Source organism: Tachyglossus aculeatus, chromosome 15 (genome assembly GCF_015852505.1).
Source record: "Tachyglossus aculeatus isolate mTacAcu1 chromosome 15, mTacAcu1.pri, whole genome shotgun sequence".
Classification (NCBI taxonomy): Eukaryota; Metazoa; Chordata; class Mammalia; order Monotremata; family Tachyglossidae; genus Tachyglossus; species Tachyglossus aculeatus.
In genome coordinates, this window is record NC_052080.1 from 26,926,192 (window position 1) to 26,947,699 (window position 21,508).

Sequence of the window (21,508 nt, forward strand, 5' to 3'; positions counted from 1 at the left end):
CACTTAACTTCTCTGGCCCTCAGTTACCGCATCTGTAAAATGGGGATTAAGATTGAGCCCCGCGTTCATTCAGTCGTATTTATTGAGCGCTTACTCTGTGCAGAGCACTGTACTAAGCGCTTGGGAAGTACAGGTTGGCAACACAAAGAGACGGTCCCTATCCAACAGTGGGCCCACATGGGACAACCTGATCACTTTGTATCCTTCCCAGTGCTTAGAACAGTGCTTTGCACGTAGGAAGAGCTCAACAAACACTAAAATTATTATTATTATTCTTTGTAGGGGTCACCGTGGCTCCAGGTGGGTAGTGAGGATAGCTCAGTAAACAAATTGAATAAGCTGCCACTTGTCAGCTGTGTGACTTTGGGCAAGTCACTTCTCTGGGCCTCAGTTACCTCATCCGTAAAATGGGGATGAAGACTGTGAGCCCCCCGTGGGACAACCTGATCACCTTGTAACCTCCCCAGCGCTTAGAGCCCCCCGTGGGACAACCTGATCACCTTGTAACCTCCCCAGCGCTTAGAGCCCCCCGTGGGACAACCTGATCACCTTGTAATCTCCCCAGCGCTTAGAACAGTGCTTTGCACATAGTAAGCGCTTAATAAATGCCGTTTAGAAAAATGGTCTGTGCTGTGTTAGCTATGTTCACTGTTGGCCCTGGCAGAGGCTGTTTTAACTCTGTCTTAATGGCAAACCAACCTGCCCTAGCCCAGCTCCAAGTGTCAGGGCCTCGGCTGCCTCATTGGACCCCGGCACCCGCTGGGTGAGTTGGATATTCTTCTGCTGCGGTGTTTGAGGGCCCGGGGGTGGCCCATCCTAGGCTTGGAGTCTCCAGATGGGAAGGGAGGAGCTGGTTGTAGCTTGGAGACAAACCAAAGAGGGCAGGGGTTGCCTTCTGGAGCCAGCCTAATGTTCCTCCTGCCCTACACCTCAGGAGCACGGAGCAGCACACCTAGGTCATTTCCTGGTTGGTTGTCACTGGCATCTCCCCATCCTGGAAAGAGTGTGGGGGCAGGGAATATTTGGCCAGGAGCCCCAGCCTTGGCCCTGCCGTGTTGTGAGACCTTGGGAAAGTCACTGAACGTCTCTGGGCCTCCATTTCCTCCCTCTAAAATGGGGTTGTTAGCCGCTGTCTCCTGGGGTTGTCCTGAAGGTAAAAATGAGACCAGCGAGGGGAAGTCCTCAGAGTGATTGTGGCTGTCTGACCCCAGCCCTCTCTGTGCATGGTGTATTTTCAGGGAGTGGGGAGCAGTTCGACAGGGATTGAGTCCTGCTTTATCACCGCCCCCCCACCAGCTCTCAGGCACACCCACATGCATGCACATACGTGTGGACTCCTGAGTGGGAACTCACCATACCTCGTTCTCGCCTGTCCCGCCATCGACCCCCGGCCCACGTCATCCCCCGGGCCTGGAATGCCGTCCCTCTGCCCATCCGCCAAGCTAGCTCTCTTCCTCCCTTCAAGGCCCTGCTGAGAGCTCACCTCCTCCAGGAGGCCTTCCCAGACTGAGCCCCTTCCTTCCTCTCCCCCTCGTCCCCCTCTCCATCCCCCCCATCTTACCCCCTTCCCTTCCCCACAACACCTGTATATATGTATATATGTGTGTACATATTTATTACTCTATTTATTTTACTTGTACATATCTATTCTATTTATTTTATTTTGTTAGTATGTTTGGTTTTGTTCTCTGTCTCCCCCTTTTAGACTGTGAGCCCACTGTTGGGTAGGGACTGTCTCTATATATTGCCAATTTGTACTTCCCAAGTGCTTAGTACAGTGCTCTGCACATAGTAAGCGCTCAATAAATACGATTGATGATGATGATGGTTATTCTGGAAGATTGCATTAAGGGTCTTCCTCCTCCTGCAGCCAGTGTGGCTCCGTCTGGCAGGCAATACCCAAGACCCAGGGCTCCCCAAACTCCTCCTGAGCTTCCAGTACTCCCTGAACACCCCCTGAGCACCTGGTGCTCCCCATACTCTCCCGAAGTTCCCCATGCTCCCTGAACCCCCCATGAGTTCCCAGTGCTCCCTGGACTCCTAAACTTCCCCTGTGGCATTTACTCTCCCCAACTTCCAAGCCTAATTGAAGGGACATCTCCTCCAAGAGGCCTTCCCTGACTCAGCCCCTCTTTCTTCTTCCCCCACTCCCTTTTGCGTCATTCTGACTTGCTCCCTTTATTCATCCCCTGCCCCAGCCCCCCAGCACTAATGTACATATTTGTCATTTTATTTATATTAACGTCTGTCTCCCTATCTAGATGTAAGCTCGTTGTGGGTAGGAAATGTGTTATATTGTTATATTGTACTCTCTTAAGCGCTTAGGATAGTGCTCTGCACACAATAAGCACTCAGTAAATACGATTGACTGTCTGGTGTTTTGTTTTGTTGCCCATCTCCCCCTTCTAGACTGTCAGCCCATTGTTGGGTAGGGACTGTCTCTATATGTGGCCGACTTGTACTTCCTAAGTGCTCAGTACAGTGCTCTGCACATAGTAAGTGCTCAATAAATTATATTTATTTATATAAATAAGTAATAAGTAAGTATAATAAGTGCTCAATCAGTTGGCCCCATGGCTTCGATGGTTAAAGCACCTGTCTAGTAAACAGGAGATCCTGAGTTCGTATCCCAGCGGGGCCTATTCTTCTCTCGACCTTTTAGAGAAGCAGCGTGGCTCAGTGGAAAGAGCATGGGCTTTGGAGTCAGATGCCATGGGTTCAAATCCCAGCTCCGCCAATTGTCAGCTGTGTGACTTTGGGCAAGTCAGTTAACTTCTCTGGGCCTCAGTGACCTCATCTGTAAAATGGGGATTAAGACTGTGAGCCCCACATGGGACAACCTGATCACCTTGTAACCTCCCCAGCGCTTAGAACAGTGCTTTGCACATAGTAAATGCTTAATAAATGCCATTATAATTATTATTATTATTAATAATAATAAATACGATTGAATGAATGAATGGTGGACTGCTGAGCACCCGGTGCTCCCCAAACCTACCCTTAGCTCTTGCTCCTCTCAGCAGGTCCCAGAGGCAGAGTGAACATGTGTGTGTGTGTGTGGGGGGGTGAAAGTAAAGGGCAGTGCCCCCAGGGCTGGCACCGCTGTGGGCCCCTCATTGGTCTTCCAGCCACCCGGGTCCTTGTGGATGGGATCACCATTGTTGCGCCCAGTGGTGCCATGGATTTAGGAGACAGAGGCTGTCCCCCAGGCGGTCATCTTCCCAGCCCAGCCGGGGCTGGGGGGGTGAGGACTGGGACCCCAAGGAAGAGCTGGGACCATGGCTCCTATCTGATGTCCGTTCCCTAGGAATTACAGCCCCAGGGAAAGATGCCCCATTTCTGGATCAGGAGTCACCCTCTCCAAAGCCCCTCAACTGCCCTAACTCCCAGGTGTCTTCCTCCCTCTGCCCCGCCTGTGTCCCAGGACTGGAACCTCACGGTGTACTCGGACAACCCAGACCTGACTCCCTGCTTCCAGAACACTGTGCTGGCCTGGCTGCCCTGTGCCTATCTGTGGACTGCCCTACCCTGCTACCTGCTCTACTTACAGCGCCATCAGAAAGGCTACATCGTCCTCTCCGTCCTCAGCAGGATTAAGACGGTCAGAGCCGCTGGGAGCATGGGCAGAGGACTTGGGGTGGGGGTTTGGAGGGGGTGGCTTACTGGTGGGAGAGGCCTTGAGGGTACAGCAGATGAGTGAGGAGCCCCCCTCATCCCTCCCCTTGATTTCTTTCCTTTTTCCCTATCCCCAACCCCCCTATGTCCCCTCAGATGTCTAATAATGCCCTCCCTCTGCCCATCCGCCAAGCTAGCTCTCTTCCTCCCTTCAAGGCCCTGCTGAGAGCTCACCTCCTCCAGGAGGCCTTCCCAGACTGAGCCCCTTCTTTCCTCTCCCCCTCGTCCCCCTCTCCATCCCCCCGTCTTACCTCCTTCCCTTCCCCACAGCACCTGTATATATGTATATATGGTTGTACATATTTATTACTCTATTTATTTATTTATTTATTTATTTTACTTGTACATTTCTATCCTACTTATTTTATTTTGTTGGTATGTTTGGTTCTGTTCTCTGTCTCCCCCTTTTAGACTGTGAGCCCACTGTTGGGTAGGGACTGTCTCTATGTGATGCCAATTTGTACTTCCCAAGCGCTTAGTACAGTGCTCTGCACATAGTAAGCGCTCAATAAATACGATTGATTGATTGATTGATTAATAATAATAATAATTGAGGTATTAAGTGCTTACTATGTACCAGACACTGTACTAAGCACTGGGGTGTATACAAGCAAATTGGCTGGGACACAGTCCCTTTCCCACATGGGGCTCACAGGAGAAGGGGCGTGGCTCAGTGGAAAGAGCACAGGCTTTGGAGTCAGAGGTCATGGGTTCAAATCCCGGCTCCGCCAATTGTCAGCTGTGTAACTTTGGGAGAGTCACTTCACTTCTCTGTGCCTCAGTGACCTCATCTGTAAAATGGGGATTAAGACTGTGAGCCCCCCATGGGACAACCTGATCACCTTGTAACCTTCCCCAGCGCTTAGAACAGTGCTTTGCACGTAGTAAGCGCTTAATAAATGCCATCATTATTATTATTACTAATCCCATTTTACAGTTAAGGTAACTGAGGCCTAGAGAAGTCAAGTGCCTTGTCCAAAGGCGCACGGCAGAGAAGTGGTGGAGCCGGGATTAGAATCCAGGCCCTTCTAACTCCCAGGCCTATCCACTCTATCCACGCTGCCTCCTTCTAAGGTGCCCCCTCCGTGACTCTCCGGAGACTGAATCGACTCCTGGATTCCTTTGCCCTAACCACCAGCACAGAACAGTTTTCCCCGAACCTTCTCCTTTCAGCGCAGCCCGCAGCGTCTGCCGTGGACGACAGTTCGGCAGTAATCTTCCCATTCCCCTTTTCCTGCCCTGTCTCCAGCATCCAGGCTTGACCTGGACAGGTTGGGGTTGGGACAGTGTAAGCAGATGGCCCCAAGTCACGCAGCAGGAAAGTAACCCAGGTCGCCTGACTCCGAGTTCTGTGCCTTTTCCTCTGAAGCCCCCTTTCTTCATTCATTCATTCATTCAATCGTATTTATTGAGCGCTTACTGTGTGCAGAGCACTGTACTAAGCGCTTGGGAAGTATAAGTTGGCCTTTCTTCTGGGCCGACGGACCATGGGTCCGATATATTGTTTTATTGTACTCTCCCAAGCGCTTAGTGCAGTGCTCTGCACACAGTAAGCGCTAAATAAATACGATTGACTGACTGAAACTGTAAGCTCCATCTAGAATGTAAGCTCTTTGTGGGCAGGGAATGTGCCTGTTATATTGTTGTTTTGAACTCTTCCCAAGCGCTCAGTACAGTGCTCAGCACACAGCAAGAGCCCAGTGAATACGATTGACTGACCATCCTCAGTTCCTTCCCAGGATAGGCTGCCGCTGGGGTCGGCCTGGTGCTCCCGACTCTCTTTGGCCACCCCCGCTTCCCTCACAGCATTTCTGTCCCCAGGGTGTCGGCGTCCTGCTCTGGTTTGTGTCGTGGCTTGACCTCTTCTACTCCTTCCATGGCCTGGTCAAGGGCATCCCTTTGCCTCCTGTCTACTTTGTCACCCCCCTGGTAGTGGGCATCACTATGGTGAGTAGAGGGCCCTGGGAGAGGCGAGAGGATGACGGGTTGGGGGCATGGCACCTACACCTTCTGGCCCCAGATTTCTGGGCTTGGCACCACAAGTCTTCAGCAAGTGGTCAGGGAGAATGGAGGGCAGCTGTGAGGACCACTCGTGACCTTTCCCCCGGGGCTGGGCCGGACTGGGCCGAACCCCTGCGCCTCCGCAGCTCACGGCCACCCTGCTGATCCAGTACGAGCGGCTGAAAGGGGTGCAGTCGTCAGGCGTGCTCTTCGTCTTCTGGTTCCTGTGCACGCTCTGTTCCCTCGTCCCCTTCCGCTCCAAGATCATCCTCGCCACGGCCCAGGTCTTGGGGGGTGGGGAGAAGAGGGTGGGTGGGGAGAGAGGCGGGTTCCCTGGGGGGCTAGGGGTGGGTGGGATTTGGAGGAGGACTGGGAGCAGAAATGGAATTCATTCAGTCGTATTTATTGAGCGCTTACTGTGTGCAGAGCACTGTACTAAGCACTTGGCAGAGTACGACAGAATAGTAAACAGACTGACTGCTCGCCAGCCCACCTGTATTGACTGCACCCATTGTGAGCAGGGCACCTTCCTGAAAATAAGTCAACCAGTCAGGAGTATCTATTCAGTGTTCACTGTGAGGAGAACATGGTGTGGGAGAGGAGTAGACGGAATTCCTACCATCGGGGAGTTGCCATTCCAACACGATTCCCTTTCTCCAGGATGGGGTCCGGGACCAGTTCCGCTTCACCACTTTCTACCTCTACTTCTTCCTGGTCCTCATCGAGTTGATCCTCAGTTGTTTCCGAGAGCAGCCGCCGCTGTTCTCCCCAGCCACGCCTGGCCCCGTGAGTCGCCCAGCCGATCCAGGCTCGGAACCCAAGACCCCCCGACCGGCCGGCTACAGCCTGGGAGGCCGGACGCTCTCCCAGAGCCCCAATCTATCCCACTCTATCCTGCCATTTGGGGCAGGGGAGGTGGGTTTTCCCAAGGAAGCCGGGGCCAGACAGACTGTGGGTGATTCTCCAAAGGTGACTTACAGGGGATGAGGAGAGGAATTATCATCCCCAACCCTCCCCTCCTGTCAGAGGCTGGGGAGACCTCAAGGCTGCTCGTTTCTTCCGTGTCCCTACAGAACCCTTGCCCTGAGGCAAATGCTGGATTTCTTTCCCAGCTGACATTTTGGTGGTTTACCCGGTGAGTATCTTCCCCACCGCTCCCTGAACTTACCCCTCCGGACACCTGTGGCGGCTGCGAGGGCTGTGGGGGACTAGTTGCCAGTTAGGGGTTCGGTAGCCCAACTTCCTTGCCTACGATCCAATTCTATGCTTTATGACCCCCACACTCACTCACACCAGAGCATCTCAGATCCCTCGACAGATGCCTTTTTATTCCATTGTGCAACATTTCTGGGAACCATGTCCCCTTGGCCCCATTTTACAGCACAGAAACCTGAGGTTCAGAGGCCCTGGCTTATTAATAATAATAATAATAATAATTCAGGTATTTAAGCACTTACTAAGTGCCAAGCACCGTTTTAAGCACTACAGGAGAATCAGGTTGGACACAGTCCCTGTCCCTCATGGGGCTCACAGTCTTAATCCCCATTCTACAGATGAGGTAACTGAGGCACAGAGAAATTAAGTGACTTGCCCAAGGTCACACAGTAGACTTGTGGAGGAGTCGGGATTAGAATCCACGTCCTCTAATTCCCAGGCCCGTGATCTTTCTACTAGGCCTTGCTGCTTCTCACTGGATGGTTCTTTGGGCAGCATCATTCTGGGGACCAGGGGTAGTGTGGGATCCTCTTATCCCCTGGGATAGCTTGGAAGTTATCAAACTTCACCCTCAGAGAGCCAGGGAGCCGAGTCCCGTTCCCGGAATAGTTAGGGAGTCAGCTTCCACCCCTGGAGAAGCCAAGGGTGAGTCAGTCCACGCCGCCGGACACTCTAATTGGGCTTCCACACCGGGCAAGGGAGGAGCAGAAAGAGGTGCTGGATCTGACTGGTGTAGAGGTGGAGGTTGAGGGGATCCAATGATGGCCTTCAGGGCTTTGAGTTTCAAGTGCAGGCTGACCCGGCCCAGCGTAAATGTGTCTGGCTTAAGTTACTTAACGATGGTGCTGTCTATTCTTTGCATGGGTCAACCTGGGGCTAAGTTGACCTAGCCACCATCATCATCATCAATCGTATTTATTGAGCGCTTACTATGTGCAGAGCACTGTACTAAGCGCTTGGGTAGTACAAATTGGCAACATATAGAGACAGTCCCTACCCACCAGTGGGCTCACAGTCTAAAACGGGGAGACAGAGAACAAAACCAAACATACTAACAAAATGAAATAAATAGAATAGATATGTACAAGTAAAATAAATAAATGAATAAATAGAGTAATACCACCACCCAGCCAAAGCTGAGGTTTGTCAGACACCAGCCCAAGGCGGCATCAGCCTCTAGTTCAGGCGTCTGCCAAACCCTCCTGTGGGTCTCTGTGCCAACCCTTGGGTTTGGATTTGGACCTTTGTAGAGATTGTGGCAACTTCCTGGGCCACTTCTTTTCCTGCATCAGCCCCAGCAAGGTGAGGAACCTCTTATTATTAGTAGTAGTAGTATTAATAATTATAATAATTCTGATATTTGTTACGTTAGAGAAACAGCATGGCTCAGTGGAAAGAGCATAGGCTTGGGAGTCAGAGGTCATGGGTTCTAATCCTGGCTCAGGACCTTGGGCAAGTCACTTAACTTCTCTGGCCCTCAGTTACCTCATCTGTAAAATGGGGATTAAGACTGTGACCCCCACGTGGGACAGCCTCATCACCTTGTATCCTCCCCAGTGCTTAGAACAGTGCATTGCACGTAGTAAGCGCTTAATAAATGCTATTATTATTACTAATAAGCCCTTACTCTGTGCCAGGTACTGTACTAAGCACTGAGGTGGATACAAGCCAATTCGGTTGGACACAGTCCCTGTCCCACATGGGGCTAACCGTCTTAATTCCCATTTTTCAGTTGATTGAATGGCGGCCAGGGAAGTTAAGTGACTTTGTGCCTGATTAGATCCCAGGTCCTTCTGATTCCCAGGCCCGTGCTGTATCCATTAGGCCATGCTGCTTTTTCTGTAGTCCCACCCTCAGCTTCAGTGGCCTCCACCTCCCCTATCCGGGGTTCTGGGATTCGGGGACTAGAAACTCTGTGCTTGACCTATTTGCCCCTTGGATGGTGTTGTAAGCTCCATCTCTGCCCCCTCTCAGCCTGTGTCTCTCCAGACTGGGGTCCTAAGGGGAGGCTGAGGGGTGTGTATGTGTGTAAATTCACAAGTAAGTGCGCTTGCTATTTCCATGCAGCATGGCCATCCATGGGTACCGGCAGCCCCTGGAGGAGAAGGACCTGTGGTCGCTGAACGAGGATGACACATCGCAAGTAGTCGTGCAGCGGCTGCTGCGGGAGTGGGATCGGCAGAAAGCGGAATGTGCCAGGTGAGAATCCGGCTTTTGGGGGATAGGACGGGGGCAGGTGGGAAGGGGGCTCCCCCTGGATGGGCTGCTTCCCAACAGGCGCAGGAAGTGGGGGAATCGTGGATGGGGTGGCAGGGACAGTTGCATTCTCCAAGAGGGCTTTAGGCCCAATGGGACAAGGCAGAGAACAAGGTGACCCAGAGAAGCTCCCCTTCCCCTTCACCCAGCACCACTGCTCTCCCCATCTCCCTTCCCCACTCCACTTTCTGAGCCCCTCTGGAGTTTGATTTAGGGTGCCTGGGCTCTCTCCTCCTTTTTCCCCTAGATCTCACACCACTTCTCAAACATCCCCCCTGCTCTGAATGGGGGAAATCAAGTCTGGGGTGGGAGAGAACATCAATCAATCAATCGATCAATCAATCAATCGTATTTATTGAGCGCTTACTGTGTGCAGAGCACTGTACTTAGAGCCTTAGCACTTGGGAAGTACAAATTGGCAAAAAATGCCAATCAGAAACAATGAAGGACCTGGGGCATAACCCGAGGGGAGATCCACGCACAGGCTGGGAGTAATGATGAGGTGGCAGCGGAGGAGATCCAATGATGGCCTTCTGGGCTTTGAGTTTACAGTGTGGCCGGCTCGCTGACCGACGCTGCCCCTCTCCAGGGGCATAGACGGAGGGAACGGGTTTCATTAGCTACCAGAGCTGCAGAGTAGTGCAGGCTGAGCCAGGTCCAGGGTAAATGTGGCTGGCTTAAAGTTGCTTCAGTCTAAGCCCCATCCCCCTTGCTACCAGCCAGGTTTAATCTATATTAATTATTATGATGACAGTTGATTCAGTGCTTACCCGGTGCCAAACACTAGGGTAGATACAAGATGATCAGATCAAGCATGGCCCCTGTCCCACCTGGGGCTCACAGTCTAAGATGAGGTCATGGTCCCACTTTATGGATGAGGAACCTGAGGCACAGAGAGATTAAGTGACTTGTCCCAAGATCTCTCCACCAGTTACAGGGCTGGGATTAGAACCCAGCTTCCTGACTCTTGGTCCCCTGCTCTTTCCACTAGACCATACTGCTCGAACCAGAGGCCTGGGGATGCTGGGCTCCTTCTCCAGAGACCTGAGAGAGTGGGGGTCTCTGCCTGTCTAGAAGTGGGAGGTCGAGGGTAGGGCTGGAGGGTCCTTTGCAGCAGGTCACTGGATCTTTCTCCCGCTAGCCGCCCGTCCCGACGCCAACCTCCAGCTCCTTTTACTCTCCGGTCAGGAGGCAGGGGAGGGCCCCAGGGTTGGAGGCTCGCCTACATCTTGGCCGGGCTCCTCCTCTCTTCCCTTCCTTCCCATTCTGAGAAGCAGCATGGCCTAGCGGATAGAGCGTGGGCCTGGAAGTTAGAAGGACCTGGGTTCTAATCCCCGCTCCGCCACTTGTCTGCTCTGTTACCTTGGGTGAGCCGTTTCACTTTTTTTTGCCTCAGTTCCCTCATCTGTGAAATGGGGATTAAGACTGAGAGCCCCATGTGAGACAAGGACTGGGTCCAACCTAAGTAGCTTTTACCTACCCCAGCTCTAAGAACAGTGCTTGACCCATAGAAAGCGCTTAATAAATATCATCGTTATTATTCCTTCACCACCTCCTGGTCCCAGGTTGGCCGCAGGGCATTTAAAAGCCTCTTTGAGGGAGAACGATGACGGTCACGGCCGCGGGAGATTAAAAGCCTCGTCAAGGTAGAGCGACTTTGGGAAATTGGCGTCAGCAGCCTGGGGGCTCCTGTGGGCGTCCGGGCCTGTCTTGCCTGGGAAACTTTAGTGGGAGCTGGGCCGCGTCGGCAGAAAATTAAACCCTGTGCTGTATCCCCGGCCCCACTGGCAGCCGCGTCCCCCTCCCCGGGGTCTCTGAGGCTTCGCCTGCTGAGTCGAGAACTGTGGGATGGGGGTGTGGCCCAGTGACTCTGCCCCGCTCATGGGGAAGCAAGAAAAAGCCAGAGCCTGGATTGGGGGCAGAGGGGTGGAGGAGGTCCAGTCATTCTAGACTGTCAGCTCGTTGTGGGCAGGAAATGTGTCCGTTATATTGCTACGTTGTACTCTCCCAAGAGTGCTTTGCACACAGTAAGCGCTCAATAAATATGACTGACTGGCTGATTCACCTTGTTACAGAAACTGGAGCCCAGCCAGTTCCAGGGAAGGACTTGGGGAAGGAGACAGGGCTAGAAAAGAGGAAGAAATCCAAGTCTGGAGGAGAGGCAGTCCCTGCCAGGTGCCCAGTGGGGAAGGTTGGAGTTGTCCAGGAAGGCCGAGGGTCTCCAGGGGAAAGATTAGGGGAGCTGAGGGCAGTGGGTCAGGGGAAGCGTTGCCCTCGGTGTCGGCAAAGAATAAGGAACAGGTCAGCAACGGGCCAGTTATTCCCGGACTGAACTGAGGATTCCGGGGCTGCTGCTGTGGAATCCTGAGTGTCAGCCTGTGTGTGGATCTGGGAATTTGGAGAGGTGACCGTCCCAAGGAAGGTTGGGCTGGGGAGCAACCCTGCAAGCCTCAGCAGCCCGCCCGTGGTCGTCAAGCTGGACCCCGATTCCTTATCGTGCCTCTTGGGGGTCCAACCCTAAGTAATGAAGCAGCATGGCATACTGGGTAGAGCACGGGCTTGGGAGTCAGAAGGTCATGAGTTCTAATCCCGGTCCCGCCACTTGTCTGCTGTGTGACCTTGGGCAAGTCGCTTTACTTCTTTGTGCCTCAGTTACCTCATCTGTAAAACGGGGATTGAGGCTGTGAGCCCCGTGTGGGAAACGGACTGTGTCCAATTGGATTTTCTTGTGCCCACCCCAGTGCTTAGTACAGTTTCTGGCACATAGTAAGCACTTAACAAATGCCATTATTACTATTATTATTATTATTAGATGGTGGCAGCAAACAGCTGGGGCAACCTCAGGTGCCCCCAAGAGAATCCCCAGCCTGGGGCTAGAAACTGGGCATCCAACTTCCAGAGTGCTGGGAAACGGTGGGGAGGGAGAGGGGGCAGGGAAGCAGGGTGGGGTCTCCGTTCCCAGAGAGTGTGGGTCCCTCCCATTATTATACCATGCTTTTGTGTCTCCCGCTGGTCCACAGGAAGAGTATGACATTTGCAACCAAGGCTAATGGTTCGGCCGGAGGAGACCCCAAGGAGAGAGAAGTCCTGATCGTGGGTCCAGGGAGAACCCAGAAGCCCTCTTTCCTCCATGCCCTGCTCGCCACTTTTGGCCCCTACTTCCTCATCAGCTCCTTCTTCAAGCTTCTCCAGGACCTGCTCTCCTTTGTGAACCCCCAGCTTCTCAGGTGCTGTGGCCCTGGGACCACGGAGGGGGACGTGGGTCCCCTTGCCGGGGGTGGTGGCACAGGAGGAGGTGAGGTTTCGCAGCTCATTCCTTTAGCGGTATTGGTGCCTTCTGCGGGTGGAGCGCCGTGCCGGCCGTCCACAACACGCAGAGCGCCGGACTCGGCCGACTGGGTGGGCGCCTGCTTCGGGCCCACGATGTCGAGGTCAATCCCCGTCCCTGACGCCGCCGGCCGGGGCGACCCCCAAACTGACCCTCGGTGGCTGATCTCTTCCCAGTGCCCTGATTGGTTTTATCAAGAACCCCGAGGCCCCCACGTGGCACGGTTTCCTGATCGCCGGGCTGATGTTTGCCTGTGCCCTGCTGCAGACCCTCATCCTCCACCAGAACTTTCATTTCTGCTTCGTGACTGGCATGCGTCTTCGCACGGGCATCACTGGCGTCATCTACCGCAAGGTCGGGAGTGGCTCGGGAGCGGGCCGGGGGCCCGGCGGGAATTCGACGGGGGAGGCGGAAGGAAGGAGACGGAGCTCGGGGGCTCCGCTGCTTTCCGGTGGGTCCTCTGGTCCGGCCCGCCGTCTCTGGGGATGAAGAACCAGGAAACGGTGTCCGCCGGGCCGAGGCCTGGCCTTGGGCCTGTTCCCTCGGCTCGGGACCCTTGGTACATTCGGTCAGTCAGTCGTATTTATGGAACGTTTACTGCGGGCAGAGCACTGTTCTAAGCACTTGGGAGAGTACAATAGGACAATATAACAGACACACTCCCCTGCCCACAACGAGTTTACAGTTCTTCCACTCCACCCACTCAGGGTCGCCGCCTCTGAGCCCTCCGCCCCCGGCAACCCCAGCCCCCGGTCCTCAACCCTGGCTCTGCTGGGTAGGGACCGTCTCTTATCTGTTGCCGATTTGCACTTAGTCCCATGCTCCGCACACAGTAAGCGCTCAGTAAATACGATTGAACTTCCCAAGTGCTTAGTACAGTGCTCTGCACATAGTAAGCGCTCAATAAATGCGATTGATGATGATGATGATTGAACGAATGAATGAATGCTGTGCACCCTCCCCCCCCGCACCCCGCAGGCTCTCCTCATCACCAACTCTGCCAAGCGCTCGTCCACTCTGGGCGAGATTGTTAACCTGATGTCTGTGGATGTCCAGCGCTTTGTGGACCTGGTCACCTTCCTGAACATGCTGTGGTCAGCCCCCCTGCAGATCACCCTGGCTCTCTACTTCCTCTGGCAGGTGCCCAGGAGGGGAGGGGAGGGAGGGAGTTGGCTCGCCCATCTGGCAGTGGGGTTGGTTGGCCCCCTTCCCGCTATTTCTCATAACTACCTTCTCGCCAACACCTCCCCCAGACCTGCAATCAGACATTCACCAGCCCCCACGTTCTCCACCCCCACTCACCGCTAGCATTTACTGAGCGTCTGCCGGGTGCCAAGTGCTGAACTGGGCTCCTCCTCTGTCAGTCAGTGAATCAGGGAGGGAGAGAGAGAGAGAGATGGTCTTAAGTTCAGTCTCTGTCCCGCCGTCGACCCCCGGCCCACGTCCTTCCCCCGGCCCGGAACGCCCTCCCTCCACGTATCCGCCAAACCAGCTCTCTTTCTCCCTTCAAAGCTCTACGGAGAGCTCACCTCCTCCAGGAGGCCTTCCCAGACTGAGCCCCCTTGTTCCTCTCCTCCTCCCCATCCCCCCCGCCCTGCCTCCTTCCCCTCCCCACAGCACCTGTATATGATGATGATGGTTTTTGTTAAGCGCTTACTATATGCAAAGCAGTGTTCTAAGCGCTGGGAAGGTTACAAGGTGATCAGGTTGTCCCCGGGGGGCTCACAGTTATTTGTACAGATTTATTACTCTATTTATTTTACTTGTACATATTTACTATTCCATTTATTTTGTTAATGATGTGCATGCAGCCATAATTCTGTTTGTTCTGACGATTTTGACACCCGTCTACGTGTTTTGTTGTCCGCCTCCCCCTTCTAGACTGTGAGCCCGTTGTCGGGTAGGGACCGTCTCTATACGTCGCCGACTTGTACTTCCCAAGCGCTTAGTCCTGTGCTCTGCGCACAGTAGCCGCTCAGTAAATACGATTGAATGAGTGAATGAATGCCTCCGTCTGTCTCCCCGTGTCCCTGCCACTGAGCAGCCAACTTGATCTGTCCCTGGCAGTCCCTGGGTCCGGCAGTCCTGGCTGGGGTGGCGGTGATGGTTTTGCTCATCCCGTTCAACGCTGTCATTGCTATGAAGACTCGGAGCTACCAGGTGGGTGACCGCGAACCGGTTCGATCCCTCCGGCCCCCCGAGGGATAGGGTTGCCCGGCTGGGGTCGGGGCTGGCTGGGGACTCTCTGTGAGAGAGTAACTGCCAGGTGGGCCGGGCCCCAGCATCCTGGCCCGTGGAGGGTGGTAGCCCCGGCAACGGAGAAGCAGAGAAGCAGCAGCATGGCTTAGTGGATGGAGCAGTAAAATTGGGAGTCCGAACCCGGGTTCTAATCCCGGCTCCACCACGTGTCTGCGGTGTGACTTTGGACAAGTCGCGTATCTTCTCTGGGCCTTAGTTACCTCATCTGTAAAATGGAGATCAAGAGTGTGAGCCCCATGTGGGACAGGGACCGTGTCCAACCTGACGAACGTATATCTACCCCAGTCCTTAAAGCGGTGCTTGACACATATTTACTATTCTATTTATTTTGTTAATGATGTGCATTTCGCTTTAATTCTGTTTGTTCGGACGACTTGACACCTGTCCACATGTTTTGTCATCTGTCTCCCCCTTCTAGACTGTGAGCCCGTTGTGGGGTAGGGGCCGTCTCTTTATGTTGCCGGCTTGTACTTCCCAAGCGCTTAGCACAGTGCTCTGCATACAGTAAGCGCTCAATAAATACGATTGAACGACACATCGTAAGCGCTTAACAAGTACCCTAATTGTTATTTACTGCACTGTTTAGCAGTCCATCGGTCCCCTCTACCCTGCCAGGTGGAGCAGATGCAGTACAAAGACTCCCGCATCAAACTGATGAATGAGATCCTGAACGGTATCAAGGTGCTCAAGCTTTACGCCTGGGAGCCCAGCTTCACCCAGCAGATCCTGGACATCCGCCAGCAGGAACTCCGCGTGCTCCACAAGACTGCCTTCCTCAATGCCCTGTTCACCTTCGCCTGGGCCTGTGCCCCCTTCCTGGTACCCCTCGCAGCCCACCGGTGGAGAGTTGGGGATGGGAGGTAGGGTGGGGTGCACCCAGCCCAGCTGAAGTGGTTTTGGAGCGGATCTCTGACCCCCGGGCCTAGACGGAGCTTGTGCTCGCAGGTGGCGCTGACCACGTTTGCCGTCTACGTCTCCGTGGATGAGACCAACGTCCTGGATGCCGAGAAGGCCTTCGTGTCGTTGGCCCTGTTCAACATCCTGCGGTTTCCGCTCAGCATGCTTCCTCAAGTGATCGGCAGCTTGGTTCAGGTGCGCTGAGCCCCCGCTGGCTGTCTGGACCACTCCCGCCCCTACCTCTCCCCTTTCCCCTTTCCTTCCATCCCTCTCAGTCCTCTTCCCTCTCTGCCCCGCTTCCCTCCGGTCCAGCCCCTTGCCAATAGCGGCTCCTCAGTAAATGCTGGCTGATGCACCGGTGGTAGTAATAGCCCCACCTGTGCCCATAGACCACTGCTCTCTCCATCTAAAAAGCCCTCCTGAAGTCACATCTCCTCCAGGAGGCCTTCCCAATTAATCTCTCCTCTCCCCATCCTATTTCCCCCTCAGATACCGCGTTAGCACTCGTCTGTCACCTAAGCCTCCATTGGACTTGTGTACAGAACATCAAACTCTGTTGCCCCCCCGCCCACCTTTAATTTGTTTTAACTTTGGTCTCTGCCATTAGATTTCACCCTTCTTGAGGACAAGAGTCGTGTCTACTAACTCTTTTGGAGTCTCGCAAGCATTTAGTACAGTGCTCTGTGCACAGTAGGCTCTCAATAAATACTATTGATCATTGATTGATTGCTTTACGCTGCCTCCAGACCAGCGTCTCCCTGAAGAGGATCCAGCAGTTCCTGAATCACGATGAGCTCGACCCTGACTGTGTGGACACAAAGACCATATCTCCAGGTGAGGGTACCCCTTCCTGGGACCTCCCTCATTCCTTCATTCATTCAATCGTATTTATTCATTCATTCATTCAATAGTGTTTATTGAGCACTTACTGTGTGCAGAGCACTTTATTAAGCGCTTGGGAAGTACAAGTTGGCAACATAATGTCTGGACCCCGTGCCACATTCCCATAGTCCCTCCCCTTGGCCTCCCTCATCCCCGCCAGGTCAGTGCTGGTGGCCTATAGGGACCAGAGAAATGGGGATGGGGGACAACCGGGAATAGATCTGCGAGACAATTGGGTCCCTGCTGCCCTTTCCATCTCCCTTGGTCCGACTCTGGTCCCGGCCCCTCCCCTGGTACCCCAAGGTTAATGGCGGTGGAGAACATCCTTCCGAACTTTAGGGGTGCCACCTTGGCCCTGAGATGAGCCGTCTACGATGCCACAGTTGCCGCCTCAAGCCTGTGGTCTGCCCGTCCCCTCCTCTCTTTCTCCCATCTCTGCAGGCTACGCCATCACTGTGCATAATGGCACCTTCAGCTGGGCCCGGGAGCTCCCACCGACCTTGCACAAGTAAGAAATCACCCACCGCCCCCAGATTTTGGGGGCCTGCCCCCCGTCTTGTGAGGAACCATCACTCCTTGCCACCCCGGCTTCTGGGGGGGAATGGGGGAAGCCAGGAGCAAGTTGGGAGAGAAGACAGAGGGAGGTGGGAGAGAGGGTCCCTGGCCACCACCGTGCGCCCTCCCCACCCTTACTCCTGTCCTTTGTCCCCCCACCCCATCTCTCCTGTCCCTATTTCTCCCCCGTGTCCTCTCGTCTGGACCCTGTCCACGCCCCTCCCTCAAGATCTCCAGTGGGAGCAGGCATAATTAGAGTTAGGATCCTTTGAGAGCTTGACAGATGCCAGGGTTTGAGGGGCAGGGGTCGTCAGACAAGAACTGAGACCTCCCTATCTTCACCATCCCCCCAACCCCACAGCATCGAACTCTGGGTGCCGGGGGGCTCCTTGGTGGCCGTGGTGGGGGCCGTTGGCTGTGGAAAGTCGTCTCTGATCTCCGCCTTGCTTGGGGAGATGGAGAAGCTGGAGGGGCAGTTGGCGGTGAAGGTCAGTGTCAGTTCTGGGAACGAAGTCAACTGGACGTGGACGGGGAGGGGGCGGCCATCAGAGCCAGTCCGTCCTTGCAGGGCGATGAGGGTTAGACACCGAGGATTCCTCGTGGGTTGGGGGTCGGTGGTTTGGTGGGAGGCAGGGGCACTGACTGGGTTGACTCCACTGGGGGGTCTGTCTCGTGGCAGGGTTCCGTGGCCTACGTCCCCCAGCAGGCCTGGATTCAGCACACCTCCCTGAAGGACAACATCCTTTTCGGCCAGCCTTGGACCGAGCAGAAATATCAGCACGTCCTGGAGGCCTGCGCTCTGACTGCTGACCTGGCTGTGCTGCCCGCTGGGGACCAGACTGAGATTGGAGAGAAGGTGGGGGAGGGATCTGTGTGGGCACAGTCTCTGGGAAAAGGAGGAGAACCTTCCCTACAGAGTTGGGAGGAAAAGGCAGAGGTGGCAGGGCTCCTGCTACTCTTTGGGACTGGGCACCCCCCACCTCTCTGCACTCTCTCCCCATCCAGTCCCCCCGCTATCTCCCGACCCTATCCTCCCTCTTCTGCCACCTCCTCCTTTTCCTTCTCTCCTTTTTTTAAAATTGTATTGGTTAAGCGCTTACGATGTGCCAGGCGCTGTTCTGCAGCGCTGAGGTAAATACAAGCTAATCGGGTTGGACGCAATCCATGTCCCACAAGGGGCTGCTCACACTCTTCATTTTACAGATGGGGTAACTGAGGCACAAAGGAGTTGCCCAAGGTCACAAAGCAGACAGGTTTAGGAACTGGGATTAGAACTCAGGTCCTCCTGACTCCCAGCTCCCTGCTCTGTCTACTAGGCCACGCTGTTCCCTCCTTCTCTTCCTCTTCCTCGTCTTTCTCTAGTTGGGAGCCAACCCTGACAGGTCCTCCACCATCAGGGAGCTTACAGTCTACCTCAAGTAGAAGGTGGGCACGTAATCGTAATCTGCGATTGGACAGTGCTTAGAGCTGGCCCCTCTTTTGGGCAGAGGCCTGACCCTCCAGTCTGCCCGTAGTCGGTGGGGAGGGGGCTTCTTCGGACTCTGATGGGACGTTGTGTCTATTTCTCTCCCTTCCCTGACCCCAGGGTATCAATCTGTCGGGAGGGCAGCGGCAGCGGGTGAGCCTGGCCCGGGCCGTGTACAGCAACGCTGACACGTTCCTGCTGGACGACCCGTTGTCCGCCGTGGACTCCCACGTGGCCAGGCACATCTTCGACCAGGTGATCGGACCCGGCGGGCTGCTCGCTGGGAAGGTGAGTGTCGGCTGGGGCCGAGGGCGGGGATCCCCAGGGGACCTCGGACGGAAAGTGGATGGAGCCCCCCAAAGCAGAGCTAGAAAAGCTGAACCGAACTCGCCTGGGACCCATCTCCTGCTATGAGATGGTCACCCAATACCGGAAAACCGGAATGGGTCCTCCTGGCCTTTGGACCGGTCTTCTGGCAACTAAATACTATGACCGTTCACTGTCAGTAAATTTGTCCACATGGATACCCTCAGACCCTGCTCCTTCCCACCCCCAAGTCCTGCTCTTTCATCTGTCTTTCTTGGCCTTCAGCCCCTAGATCTGGCCAATAAATTCTCCAGCTCAGTGAGTCGCATCATCCTGGACTGGACCTCCTCCTGAGGGTGCCCATCAGAGCGTGCGGGTCCACACAGCACCATCCTCACTCTCCCTCCTTGGGGCTCTGGGGACCTCCAGGCCGGTCATCGAGCCCCGTGCCCGCCCCCAGGACACTGTTCCTTCCTCCACTCATGCAGACCCGCCTGCTCGTGACCCACGGGGTCAGCTTCCTGCCCCAGGTGGACCACATCATCGTCCTGGTGGATGGGCGGGTCTCAGAATCCGGCTCCTACCATGCCCTCCTGCAGCAAAACGGGGCCTTTGCCGAGTTCCTGCGCTGCCACGCCCCGACCGAGCCCGTGGAGGAGGACGAAGTTGCAAGTAGGACATCACCCCCCTCCCCGTGGACTCCCATTCCCCTCTTTCCCTTTGGGACAGATCCCAGATGGGCCAGTCTGGGCCCTTCCACTGACTTGGGTGTAGCTCTTACCTTATCTCCCCCTCCTCATGCTGAGCTGTGCCCCCAGGCAGGGGATGCCTTGGGTTGGGAGGCTGGAGAGTAATAATAATAATGGCATTTATTAAGTGCTTACTATGTGCAAAGCACTGTTCTAAGCGCTGGGGAGGTTTCAAGGTGATCAGGTTGTCCCCCGCGGGGGAGCTCACAGTCTTAATCCCCATTTTCCAGATGAGGGAACTGAAGCCCAGATAAGTCACACAGCTGACAAGTGGCGGAGCTGGGATTTGAACCCATAACCTCTGACTCCAAATCCCTCGCTCTTTTCCACTGAGCCATGCTGCTTCTCTGTAGAGGGTGGAGGATGGGGGAGAGATAGACCCAGGGCCTCACCCTTGAGGTAGTTCAGCCTCTCGCTTAGTTCCTCTAATTGCTGAGCCCAGGCAATGTTCTCTGCGCCCCGGCCATGTCAGCGGCCTATGCCAGGTTCTCTGTGCCCCGGCCGTGCCCCCGACCCCCCAGCCCAGCCTGGTTTCTGTGTGCCCCAGCCGTGCCCCTGGACCCATCACCGGGCCCAAGAGAGGAGAGACTGGACTGGTCCTCTCTCTTCCAAGTCCGTTCCCCGGGACTGCAGACTGTCCTTTGGGTGATTGCCCCCACCCCCACCTCACTCTCATTGCTTGCTGACAGTGCCCGGCCAGGGGCCTTATCAGCCCCCGGGGAGGGGTCGGGAACTGTTTCCGCACCCGCAAACCACAGGAAAAGCTGCACGTCTGATCCGGGCCGGGGCTGGGGTTCGAATAGATTTCCCCACTGATAGGAGCCTGTGACCTGAGCTCTGACTTGGTGCCCTCCCCCGCGGTCTCGCTCCCCTCCCCGCTTCTTACCTCAATCAATCAATCAATCGTATTTATTGAGCAGTGCAGAGTGCAGAGCACTGTACTAAGCGCTTGGGAAGTACTAGTTGGCAACATATAGAGACAGTCCCTACCCAACAGTGGGCTCACAGTCTAAAAGGGGGAGATAGAGAACAAAACCAAACATACTAACAAAATAAAATAAATAGAATAGATATGTACAGGTAAAATAAATCATCATCATATTGAGCGCTTACTATGTGCAGAGCACTGTACTAAGCGCTTGGGAAGTACAAATTGGCAACATATGGAGACAGTCCCTACCCAACAGTGGGCTCACAGTCTAAAAGGGGGAGACAGAGAACAAAACCAAACATACCAACAAAATAAAATAAATAGGATAGATATGTACAGGTAAAATAAATAAATAAATAGAGTAATAAATATGTACAAACATATATCCATATATACAGGTGCTGTGGGGAAGGGAAGGAGGTAAGATGGGGGGATGGAGAGGGGGACGAGGGGGAGAGGGAGGAAGGGGCTCAGTCTGAGAAGGCCTCCTGGAGGAGGTGAGCTCAAGGCCTCAAGTGGTGGTGATGGGGGCTGGGGCTAGTAGTAGAAGCCCCCTGAGGGCGGGCATCTATGTGTCCAGTTTGGGAGTGGGGCGGGTGGGAGGGGGCGGTCCCTGACTATAGACACAGTCCTGCCCCTGACCCACCCCTCGGTTGTGCGAGGAGACCCCCCAGTCCAAGCTACACGGCAGCCCGGGCCAGCCGGGGTGGGTGGTCGGACGGGGAGGAGGGTTGATGAGGGACGCTGCCCCACGTTGCAGCCCTGGTGGGCGAGGAGGAGGTGCTGCTGGCCGAGGACACGCTCAGCGATCACACGGACCTGATGGATGGCGAGCCGGTGACCAACGAAGTGCGCAAGCTGTTCCTCAGGTGCGGGGCTAGGGTTAGCGAGCGTCTCTCAAATGTCCTCACCCCCGACTCCGTCCTGAGGCTCCACGCCGACTGCCCGTGAAGCGGCAGTGCGGCCCTGTGGTCAGTCAGGAGGCCTGG

General features: G+C 54.8%; 1 protein-coding gene across 1 annotated transcript in view; it reads left to right on the top strand.

Annotated features, from left to right (window-relative positions):
- ABCC3 (ATP binding cassette subfamily C member 3) overlaps positions 1–21,508 on the top strand; it is a 52,523-nt gene that overhangs the window by 20,292 nt on the left and 10,723 nt on the right. The window contains exons 2-20 of the mRNA XM_038757334.1: positions 3,425–3,601; positions 5,497–5,622; positions 5,823–5,960; positions 6,337–6,462; positions 6,750–6,811; positions 8,959–9,090; positions 12,168–12,374; positions 12,652–12,829; positions 13,454–13,615; positions 14,543–14,635; positions 15,350–15,553; positions 15,680–15,826; positions 16,378–16,465; positions 16,955–17,021; positions 17,430–17,556; positions 17,748–17,924; positions 18,654–18,821; positions 19,328–19,511; positions 21,280–21,388. Coding sequence (XP_038613262.1) covers positions 3,425–3,601; positions 5,497–5,622; positions 5,823–5,960; positions 6,337–6,462; positions 6,750–6,811; positions 8,959–9,090; positions 12,168–12,374; positions 12,652–12,829; positions 13,454–13,615; positions 14,543–14,635; positions 15,350–15,553; positions 15,680–15,826; positions 16,378–16,465; positions 16,955–17,021; positions 17,430–17,556; positions 17,748–17,924; positions 18,654–18,821; positions 19,328–19,511; positions 21,280–21,388 — 2,672 coding nt within the window. The remainder of the gene's footprint in view (positions 1–3,424; positions 3,602–5,496; positions 5,623–5,822; positions 5,961–6,336; positions 6,463–6,749; positions 6,812–8,958; positions 9,091–12,167; positions 12,375–12,651; positions 12,830–13,453; positions 13,616–14,542; positions 14,636–15,349; positions 15,554–15,679; positions 15,827–16,377; positions 16,466–16,954; positions 17,022–17,429; positions 17,557–17,747; positions 17,925–18,653; positions 18,822–19,327; positions 19,512–21,279; positions 21,389–21,508) is intronic.